This window comes from Hypanus sabinus, chromosome 22 (assembly GCF_030144855.1).
Source record: "Hypanus sabinus isolate sHypSab1 chromosome 22, sHypSab1.hap1, whole genome shotgun sequence".
NCBI lineage: Eukaryota > Metazoa > Chordata > Chondrichthyes > Myliobatiformes > Dasyatidae > Hypanus > Hypanus sabinus.
This window is the reverse complement of record NC_082727.1, coordinates 57,903,769-57,914,702: the sequence shown is the minus strand read 5'-3', so window position 1 is coordinate 57,914,702 and position 10,934 is coordinate 57,903,769. Positions and strand designations below refer to the sequence as shown.

General features: G+C 41.6%; 1 protein-coding gene across 2 annotated transcripts in view; it reads left to right on the top strand.

Annotated features, from left to right (window-relative positions):
• The first annotated feature begins 207 nt into the window (after positions 1 to 207).
• Positions 208 to 10,934, top strand: part of LOC132379652 (G protein-coupled receptor kinase 5-like) — a 295,141-nt gene continuing 284,414 nt past the window's right edge. For both annotated transcript variants that reach the window (XM_059947829.1, XM_059947827.1), the window contains exon 1: positions 208 to 571. In XM_059947829.1, coding sequence (XP_059803812.1) covers positions 520 to 571 — 52 coding nt within the window. In that variant the 5' untranslated portion in view covers positions 208 to 519. The remainder of the gene's footprint in view (positions 572 to 10,934) is intronic.

Sequence of the window (10,934 nt, the reverse complement as noted above, 5' to 3'; positions counted from 1 at the left end):
ATATACACTAATAAATGGCTCATAAGACTGTTGAGTACGTCCAACTGTTGTTTCGTGCATATATCGGTGCAAGAAAGCTTGGTGATTTAGGGACTACAGCTCCCATCGAGCCGCGGGAGGCTGCAGCTGCGCAGAGGGAACGTAGGCTTTGCGTTTAAAGCTCCCCCTGCAGGACTGGAGGGTACCACAACTCCGGCAGGAGCCCAGCATCAGGAAGGGGTTTCGTTCGGCGGCGAGTCGTTCGCAGTCTCTGTCTCTGTGTGTTGTGTGTGTGTGTGTGTGTGTGCGTGTGTGTGCGCGCGTGTGTGTGTGTGTGTGTGTGTGCGTGAGTGTGTGTGTGTGTGTGTTTTGAGTGTTGTGTGTGATGTCCCGATGCGTCCGCTGTCTCCGATACACCGGAGACACGCCGAGGGGAAGCCAGAGACAGAAAGTCCAGCTCGGCGAGCAACCTTAGAAACACAGAAGCTGTCAGAAGCAGAAGAGCTTTCCCCCCCCTGAGCCACATATCTCTGCAGGTCAATGGAGCTGGAGAATATAGTCGCCAACACGGTCCTGTTAAAAGCCAGAGAAGGTAACGAGCATTAACAGCCTGGGGATGTTGGGAGGGTTTTTGGTGTATATTTGGGGGTAAGAGAGGGAGAGAGAAAACAACTGGAATGGATAAGAGAAACGCCAGCAAATGAATTACTGTTGCAACCAAGAGCTGAAATGCACAGTTTTTTCATGACTTGTTGAGGAGCTGAGGGATTTCCTGGTTAGATGTAAATGTTTCACTGTGCGGGCTTCCAGTGCTCACGGCAGACAGGCTGGCATTTCCAGCAATGGCTGGTTTTTATTCAAAACAAACATCCGTGCTGTGTACCCCCCACCCCCACCCCAATAAATACCCCGTTCACTCCGTTTTTAATGGTCTTTTAGGTAGTGATGGGAGGGGGTTGCTCTGTGAGCTTTTGTTTGGATGTTGTACATGGGCATCACGTTCTGGTTTCGCAGTGTGAGAATCTTTCTTATGGATCGTGCTTCAGTGCTAAGAAAGACCCTGACATCTTTCATCAGGCGGGCGATTTCGCCAGTAGAAATATTTTCTCCGCTGGCATAGGTGATTGTCTGAATGTAGCCTTCACCGTGAATACAGATATGGGGTGAATTATCTACGTGGGTAAATGATCAATTTGCTGGACAGTTCAAAAGGCTGATAATTGGATATTCGGACGATGTGGCTCCCGCTTGGCTTCTGCACTGCATGCATGCTCCAAATTAAATGGGTTTACCGTTTTGTTGTAAAGCTGTTGGAGGGAGAAGAAAGGTCATTGACATAATGTGAGTGGTTTACAAAAAAAGAGAGATTTATATTTGCATTCACTTCTAAAACGACACAGATTTACTTATTTAACGAGATGCAGTACGTCTGTGACCCGGGCAGTGGTTTACTTGCATTGAAATCTGTACATCACGTTCACCTAGTGATGGACGACATCCTTGGGCTTCCTATCTCACCTAGCCGTGTTCTCAGTGCATTATTTTTTAATCAAGTGACGGGAGCTGCTGGGCTTCATATTGGTGGGTTCCAAAAAACAGATTTTAAATAAGTGAAGCGCCAGGCACTCTGAATCGGCGACAGCTGCTGTGAGATGTAAAGATGTTTTTTTTAAAATTCAAGATAGTGTGTTTAATTCTGAATGGGACGATGGATAAACGATTTGCAGTTACCTCCTTCGCAGCGTGATTTGGCCTTGAGATATGAACATTTGTGTAAAAGTACATTTTATGTGAATATTGAGGTTTTTTGTTTCATCCCTTCATCTGAATGTCTTTTTTTCGCTATTTGTAAATACGTAGGGAGCTTTGTGTATCTAGGATTGGGCAGGAAATAATTGGCGTGAGCAGAACCCGAGTTGCCGAAGAAGAAAAGCCCGTCTGTTACGTTTTTTTATTCACACATTTTAGCACATTACATTTTCTGTGTCTGACGTTAGATGGCACAGGTCTCCGGAAGCTGCGATGGAGACCGGGGGGACAGGAGCTTCTACGCACGTTTCTGCTTTTGCAGCGCTATAAGCGACAGCTTGAATATTACATTGCATTTGCATGCAGCAGGTATACAAGTAAAAAAAAACGGTGTGCGGTCAATTCAGAGTACAGGCTGTCAGACTTCAGCCCTACTCTCCCTAACATAATCCTCAGTCTTAGAAAATAGTGATTCCGCCGTAGCATTTCTGGACGTGATTTCACTTACATTATATCATATTACATAAAATATTATATTGAGAAATAGTTAAACGATTATACCCTGGAAAGTAAGTGAAATAAATTGTTGGGAATAACAGCCGTGATAGATTTATTGCTTCCAGGGCTATACACAACATTAAATTGTATCTATATTAATACAGCGCCTTGTATCCATGCAAACGTATCATTGTTTTGCCTCCATGGGAAGTCATTATATAGCGTAAAAGTATTCTACGGGAATATTTTTAAATTTATTGAGATACAGCGCGGTGTAAGCCTTTCCGGCCCCTCAAACCACGGCGCCCAGTAATCTCCCGATTTAATCCTGGGACAATTTATAATGACTGATGAACCTCCCAACCGGTATGTCTCTGTGGACTGTGGGAGGAAACTGGAGCACCCGAAGGAAACCCACAGGGTCACAGGGAGAACTCCGTACAGGCAGCGGCGGGAATTATATTACAAGTATTTCCATATTAAAAGGAAAGATGGGGGGACGATACCATCTGAAATGGTACTGATCATCTATTTTTACACCAACCCTACCAACTTTGTTCTCCTCCTATGCCGGTAGTAGGAGTGGTCTTGATGGGCCGAATGGTCCGATTCATCTCCTGGGTCTTGTGGTCTTGAGTCCCCTGCTACCTAAAATCTCTCACTCAGTGATACACACAAGTTGCAACAGTAGAAACCTTTCCCAGAAATAATTAGCATGGCTGGAGAAAAATTTTGCTGGAGCAGAGGGTGGATGAGATATTCATTAAGGCAGGAATCCTTTTTATGCGCGTGAGTCAAATTATTCAGACCAACTCTGTTATGGAATGTGGGAAAAAAAGATCTTGGGGACTTTATAGTTGAGACCAGACAGCATTCTATACATAGGACCACCCCACCCCCCCCCCCCCACCTTCTGGGACATACTCTCTTCCCATTACTACCAATCAGGGAGGAGAGACTTCCTGCCTGCTGAGTAAAGTCTTCTGTTTCTGTGTGTATGTGTGAAAGGATAGGAATTATAATCACTTGTAGGATGGAAAAATGTCTATATTTATGCGAATCGGGCCCTGCTGCAATCGGGTCCTCTTGCTTAAACATTTTGGTACGAATGTATTTTATGCTCCTATACTAGGAGAATCTAGGACCAGAGGGCTCAGCTTCAGCATAGTGGGAAGTCTATTTAGAAAAGAAATGAGGAGGAATTTCTTTAGTCAGAGGGTGGTGAATCTGTGGAATTCATTGCCACGGACGGCTGTGGAGGCCAAGTCATTGAGTATATTTAAAGCTGAGGACGATGGGTTCTTGATTAGTCAGGGTACCAAAGATTACAGGGAGGTGAATGAGGTTGAGGAGGATTATAAATCAGCCATGATGGAAGATAGAGCAGAGTCAATGGGCTGAATGGACTAACTCAGCTCCTGTGCCTTATGATCTTATGAATAATGTACAATTGAACTTATGAAACCTTCGAATATTGAGGTGTGCAGTCTCAGGCTCTGAGAGTGCACTTTCTCATGCATAGTTCATGAAGTTACTGTGTTTCCTAATTACAGCATGCCCTCAGGAACATCCTACCAGACTTCACACTGTGCCTTAGGTCACAACACAGATTTTTGTTCAGCTATTGCATTGTTATTTAAAAACAATCACAAACTGATTTATGAAGATCACATTTTCAAGAAATTCAAACTATATTTTGGTATGCTGTGATTTTTCAGGCTGGAATTAATTTGGATTCTTAAATGTCAGTCATGACCAGTGCGATTGATAGATTCTTAGTTAGTCAGGGCATCAAAGGTCGTGTGGAGAAGGCAAGGGACATTAGAGCAAATTGTTTTATGCCTCAAGTATCTCCAAAAGCACTAACTAACATTCCATTCTTGACAATATTTATGACCATAAGTCATAGGAGCAGATTAAGGCAATTTGGCCCATTGGGTCTTGCTCTCCCATTCCATCATGGCTGATTTATTTTCTTTCTCAACCCCATTCTCCAGCCTTCTCCCTGTAACCTTTGAGGCCCTTGCTAACCAAGAATCTACCAATCTCTGTTTTAAATATCCCAATGATGTGGCATCCATGGCCATTTGTGGCAATGAATTCTCCAGATTCACTACCCCTGGCTAAAGAAATTCCTCCACATCTCTCTTTTAAAGGAACATTCTTCTATTGAGAGGTTATCTGCTGATTTTTGGTGTACTCCCACCTCCCCCCCCCCATTACCTCACACTGCCACAATGAAATTGTTGCTTTTCTGTTACTTTCCTTTTTTGTTAGCTTGTTGAACACTAAAGAGAGGGCATATTAGAAAACTACCTTTGGCAGATGGTACTCATAGTTGACCTAAGAGTATAGTGGCTTCTTTCAAGTTGAAACATCAATATCTAAGCATTTGGTTTGGCAACTCATCTAGTTTGGAAGCAGAACTAGATTTTTAATGCAGCTGATTTGATTTTTGCATAATTTACTCGGTAACATTTGGCCAAAATAATTTGCATAAAGCTTATTGAGTGCAGTAAGTCTTTTGTACAAATAGAAAAATTTCTCTTTCATTCAGTCGTGTGTGGCTTGGCAGTTCACTGCCTCAGATCTCCAGGCTTCAATATCTCAATCTGAACATGTTTCTTTATCCAAAATATGATTTGAAGTTTGTAATTAGCCACAGTGACCTGCTTTCAGACATTATAAATTCACTTGTGGAGAATGCCTGTATTTTTTTCTGGTTACCCTTCTTTCCCACCGTAAAGCAAGCATCACTGGAAGTTGTAACTTCCTACTGAACTTACTGACCAGAAATCAAACATTTAAGTTTGCTGGTTTAGAAATCTTCTGAAGGTACTATCTATGCAATGCCTTATATCTTAGTGGAGTTATTTATATTGGCCAGCATAATGACTGAACTTTGCAATATTCTACTAGCGCTTCACTGCTCTTTTAATCATTTCCCTAAAGATCCATGCTTGTGTCATGTATATAACATATTAATTTGTAATTAAAGTGGGACCAACATAACATTTATTTAAACAGAACCACTGTATGTTGTGTGTTTTCTCTTCTATAAGAGAGATATAAATGAGCTGATAACTGACATTATTTACTATTTCCAGCATGATTTAACAGTATTTGTAGAAAGATTGGAGAGACACTGGAATAGGGTTTTGATCAATCATGTCATTCATTGTGTCTCTAGATTATTGTGTTGATGGTGCCTCAAGTGTCTTGAGAATATTTTTCAGTATATCTTTCAGAATTGTCAGTCTTTGTATGAGATGGTGACGTGAGTATTTTTGTCAGCTGAAAGGAAGTTTATTCATTATAAAATAACAAATAGGTTAAATAACATGTAATTTTATGATTTTGATACTTATAATTCAAGTTTTATATGAGCTATTGGGATGTCTAATTTTTAATTTATCAGTTTGATCCTTGAATACAATTTGAATTGATCTTCCATTCTGTAACTTTTTCTTTATGTTTTGAGGCAAGTTGATACTTCTTCCTTGTTAGTGGAGCCTGGAAATTACAGAATATGCTACTCATTTCTAAGTTCAAAGTAAATTTAATTATCTGAGTCATCACATACAACCCCGAGATTCTTTTTCCTGCAGGCATACTCAGCGAATCTTTAGAATAGTAATGATAAGGCACATCTATCAGGCACGGATGAAAGAAAAATGAAAGGTTATGGGGTAGTGTGGGTTTAGTACTTTTTTTTAAGGATTATATGGGTTGGCACAACATGGAGGACTGAAGGTCCTGTACTGTGCCGTAGTATTCTTTGGTTCTATGGTTCTATAACAGGATCAATGAAAGATTAACCAGAGTGCAGAAGACAAAAACTGTGCAAGTGCAAATATAAATAAATAGCAATAAATAATGAGAACATGAAATAACAAGATATTGAGTCCTTAAAGTGAGATCATTGGTTGTGGGAAAGTTAGAACAGATTAGATATGGCAAAGTTATTTCCCATGGTAGGGGAGTCTAGGACAAGAGGGCATGACTTCAGGAATGAAGGACATCCATTTAGAACAGAGATGCGGAGAATTTACTTCAGTCAGAGGGTGGTAAATCTGTGGAATTTGTTGCTATGAGCAGCTGTGGAGGCCAAATCATTTAAGGCAGAGATAGATAGGTTCTTGATTAGCCAGGACATCAAAGGGTATGGGGAGAAGGCAGGGGAGTGGGGATGACTGGAAGAATTGGATCAGCCCATGATTGAATGGCAGAGCAAATTTGATGGGCCGAATGGCCTACTTCTGCTCCTATATGTTATGGTCTTATCTCAATAGATAAGTGTTGTTATTCCCTTTTGTTCAAGACCCTGATGATTGAGGGGTAGTAACTATTCCTGAACCTGGTGCTGTGAGTCCTGAGGCTCTTGTACCTTCTAACTGATAAGTCAAGTCAAGTCAAGTCAACTTTTATTGTCATTTCGACCATAACTGCAGGTACAGTGCATAGTAAAAATGAGAGAACGTTTTTCAGGACCATGGTTCACATGACACAGTACGAAAACTAGACTGAACTATGTAATAATAGAAAACAGCAATGAGAAGAGAGCGTGGCCTGGGTGGTGAGGATTTTTTCTGATGGATGCTGCTTTCCTATGACAGAGTTTCATGTAGATATTTTCAGTGGTTGGGACTGGGCCAAATCTACTACCTTTTGTAGGATTTTCCATTCAAAGGTATTGGTGTTGCTATACCAGGCCATGTTGTAGCTCATCAATACACTCTCCACGATGCGTCTATAGAAATTTGCCAAGGTTTTTGATGTCATGCCAAATCTCCACAGACTCCTATGGAAGTAGAGGTGCTGTTGTCCTTTCTTTGCAATTGGATTTATATAATGGGTCCAGGACAGGTTCTCTGAGATAGTAACATGCAAGAATTTAAAGTTAATGATTATGATTCAGACAGTAGAGAAATACTGCGGTCTCATTGATTTTTTTATGGGAAGTGTTTCTAGTCTGTTGTTGAACCAACTGCTCATTTCCACAAACCAGCACCTCTCCGCTAAGTTACTGTAATTAATAAAAGTTAAGGACCACACTGATCCATGCCTGATTTCCTTATGAACACTTTAGTGGAAAAACAGGCAACTAAGGACCTGCCAGTTATGAGGAAATTGGTTTGATCAGAGACAGAGTGACTAGCACTTAGACAAGCATCAGTTAATTACAGCAATTGTTCTGGATTTGTGTAGAGTACATTGAGTCTGACTAACCTGCTGACATTTTTGAAGATGTAACTCGTGTGGTAGATCCTCTTAGTCATTCCCCTAGGGTTAACAATGACTTGCTTCCACTCCAGTTCAGTGGATTCTCATACTTGTAAAAAATATTTCCTTATGACGAAGAAGGAGGTTGTTAAGCCCCTTCAGTTTCTTGCTGGCTCTCAGACTAATCTCATCAGTCCCATTTCCTCTGCAACTTTTTTCCCTCTTGTGTACCCAGCAACTCCACACTCATGCTCCAACCAATATACAGTATCTGTCGAACAGTAACCATAACAGAATCAATGAAAGGCTGCCCAACTGGAGTGTTCAACCAGAGTGCAGAAGGCAGTGAACTGTTTAAATACAAAAAGAAGAAATTATAATAAATAAGCAATAAATATTGATCACACAAGATGAAGAGTTGAAGAAAGTGAATTCATAGGTCTCATTGAGGTGCAAGGGAAGCTGAGTGAAGTTATCCCCTTTGGTTCAAGAACCTGATGGTTGAAGGGCAGTAGCTTTTCCTGAACCTGACTGAGTCCTGAGACCCCTGTACCTTGTAGGTTCACTAGTGGAAATCTGCATCTACAAATTAACCTACCAACCTGTAAATTTTGGGATATGGAAGATAACTGGAACACGCAAGGGTAACCAACTTGTTATAGGGAGAATGTGTGGACTCCACAGAGATAGCATCGGGGCCCAAGATTGAACAAGGTTACTGGAGCTGTGAAGCAGAAGGACTGTCTGCCGTACCACTACCACCTGCTCTGGATTGACTAGTAGGTTGAGCAGAGAATCTGCAGGTGCAGGAAGAGATGCTCGGTAGGAAAGGTTGTTACGTATGTAGTGCACACCTGCTTTTTCTTCGTGACCTTTGAGTGATCCTATTGTAGATTCTCAAAGCACTCAGTCCATTCCTTGACGCCTCCTCTCCTGAGTAATAATGGCCTGGGTTTCCCAGGAAATGGTGGGAATGTTACACATTTAGAAGGAGACTTATGTTACCTTTCAAGGAGAAAAGTTCCAAAGGATTTCCTGTGCTGCCCTGAATGTATTGCCGCAGTCAAGCTTTGAGCTGAGTGCCGGTGGTGGGAGTTTGCTGGCAACCACAGGTGGTACGATCACACAGCGGTTAGCATATTGCCTTATAGTGTCAGAGTAAGAGTTCAATTCCCGCTGTTGTCGTAAGTAGTTTGGATGTTCTCCCTGTGATCGTGTGGGTTTCCTCTGGGTTAGGGTTAGTGAATTGTGGGCATGCGAGAAGCATGGCAACACTTGTGGGCTGCCAACAGCATGTCCTTGGACTGTGTTGATTGTGGACACAAATGACGCACTTCACTGCATGTTTCGATATTTTGTTGTATGTGTGACAAATAATGTTAATCTTCAGTCTTTTAATTCCCACCCAGTGGAATTGTGCAAGGGTGATCAAAGGCTCAATCTTGACTTGGAGAGGATGCTGACGTTGATCACCTACATTTGTAATTAGTAGTTTAGATGACTTGGGGAGATAACATTGGTCAGCCATACCACTCCAATACTCTGAGTTCTGTGTCGTAGCTGTCTATGTCTTAAAAGTAGTCCTAATCTTTTTATACAGATTAAGAATACTTTGCCATTTCTTTCATCAAATTAATTCTTTCATTCAAGTTCATTTCATCAAGGAACTCATTCATCCCAGACCTCCCTGACCCAATGTATGTTTCCTTCTTTTCCTTGACTAGAGCTTCAACATCTCTCATCAGCCAAGGTTCCCTAAATTTGCCGTCACCCTAACAGAAATATGCTACTTCTGGACTCTTGATGTCACACTCTAAAAAGCCTTTCATTTGCTACTTGTTCCTTGCACTTCAAACAGGCTCATCTAGTCAATGTCTGCTAGATCTTCCCTAATTCCCATAAAATTAACCCTGTTCCAGTTTAGGACCCTAACCTGTGGACCTGTCCTATTCTTTTCCATCTCTATTTTAAAACTAATAGAATTGGGATCAATAGAGCAGAAGTGCCCCCTTGACTGCCACTTCAGTTACTTTCCCTGTCTCATTCTGTAGGAGAAGGTTTAGTATTGCAACCAGCTCTTTATATATTGACTTGAAAACTTTCCTGGATACATTTCACAAATTCTACTCCATTCAAGTGCTTAACATTGGGTAGCTCAGTCAATACCAGAGAAATTAAAATCTCCCACTAATTCCAGGTTCAGAAACAGTTCCACCACCAGGTTCAGGAACAGTTACTACCCCTCAACCATCAGGTTCTTGGACAGATGAAGATAACTTCACAAACAGGAGAAAATCTGCAGATGCTGGAAATCTGAGCAACATACACAAAATGCTGGAGGAACTCAGCAGGCCAGGCAGCATTGATGGATAAGAGTTCGTCAATGTTTCGGGCCGAGTCCCTTTCACTCACTTGCCCCATCATTGAAATGTTCCTATAAATGATGATCTCATCCTAAGGACTCTTTACCTCATTTCCTCACGTTCTCATTAGTTATTACTATTTATTTATATTTGCATTTGCACAGTTTGTTGTCTTCTGCACTCTGGTTGATCTTTCATTCTACTGCTCTATAGATCTGCTGAGTATACCCACAGGAAAATGAATCTCAGGGCTGCATATGGTGACATACATGTACTTTGATAACAAAATTTACTTTGAACTTTAATATAAGCTTATTATTTTTAGAACTATGAGCAATTTCTCTATGAACCTGCTCCTCTAATTCTCCTGACTGTTGTGTGTGTGTGGGGGTGGGGGTGGGGTCTATAATACAGCAGTACTGGAGTGGCCCTCCCCTTCTTGTGTCTAAGTTCTACCCGTAAGGCCTCACTGAACGATCCTCTAAGAATGTCATTTCTTAATTACTACTATTATGTATATGTATTATGCTTGTTGCCAAGGTAGCATAGTGATTAGCATGACACTGTTACAGCTCAGGGCTTCAGAGTTTGGGGTTCAATTCCGACATCCTCTGTAAGAAAGTTTGTACGTTCTCCCATTGAATGCATGGGTTAGCTCTGGGGGTTTCGATTTCCTCCTGCAGTCCAAAGACCTACCAGTTGGTAGGTTAATTAGCTATTGTAAATTGTCCTGTGATTAGGCCAGGGGGTTGCTAGGCAGTGCAGCTCAATGGGCCGAAGGGCCTGTTCCACTCTGTACCTTTAACTAAATAAATAAGGCTACACCTTCTCCTCGCTTACCTGTACCTTGGTCACACCTGAAGTATCTGTATTCTGTAAAATTGAGCTGCCAGTCCAGCCCTTCATATGAACAAGCATTTGGGGGGCAAGCCGGATAGATTTGCTAGCTGCTGTGGGGCTGCAGACATCTTCTGTTACCTGAGATTCTAGCTTGTGCTCTAATTTCTTACGTACGAGCTATCCAGGTTACGGTCTGTTCACAGGAACAAAACCCAGTATCTTCAGGGCAAATGAAAGAACTGTATGAGGGGAAAATAACCAAATAATTGGTCTATAATGGCA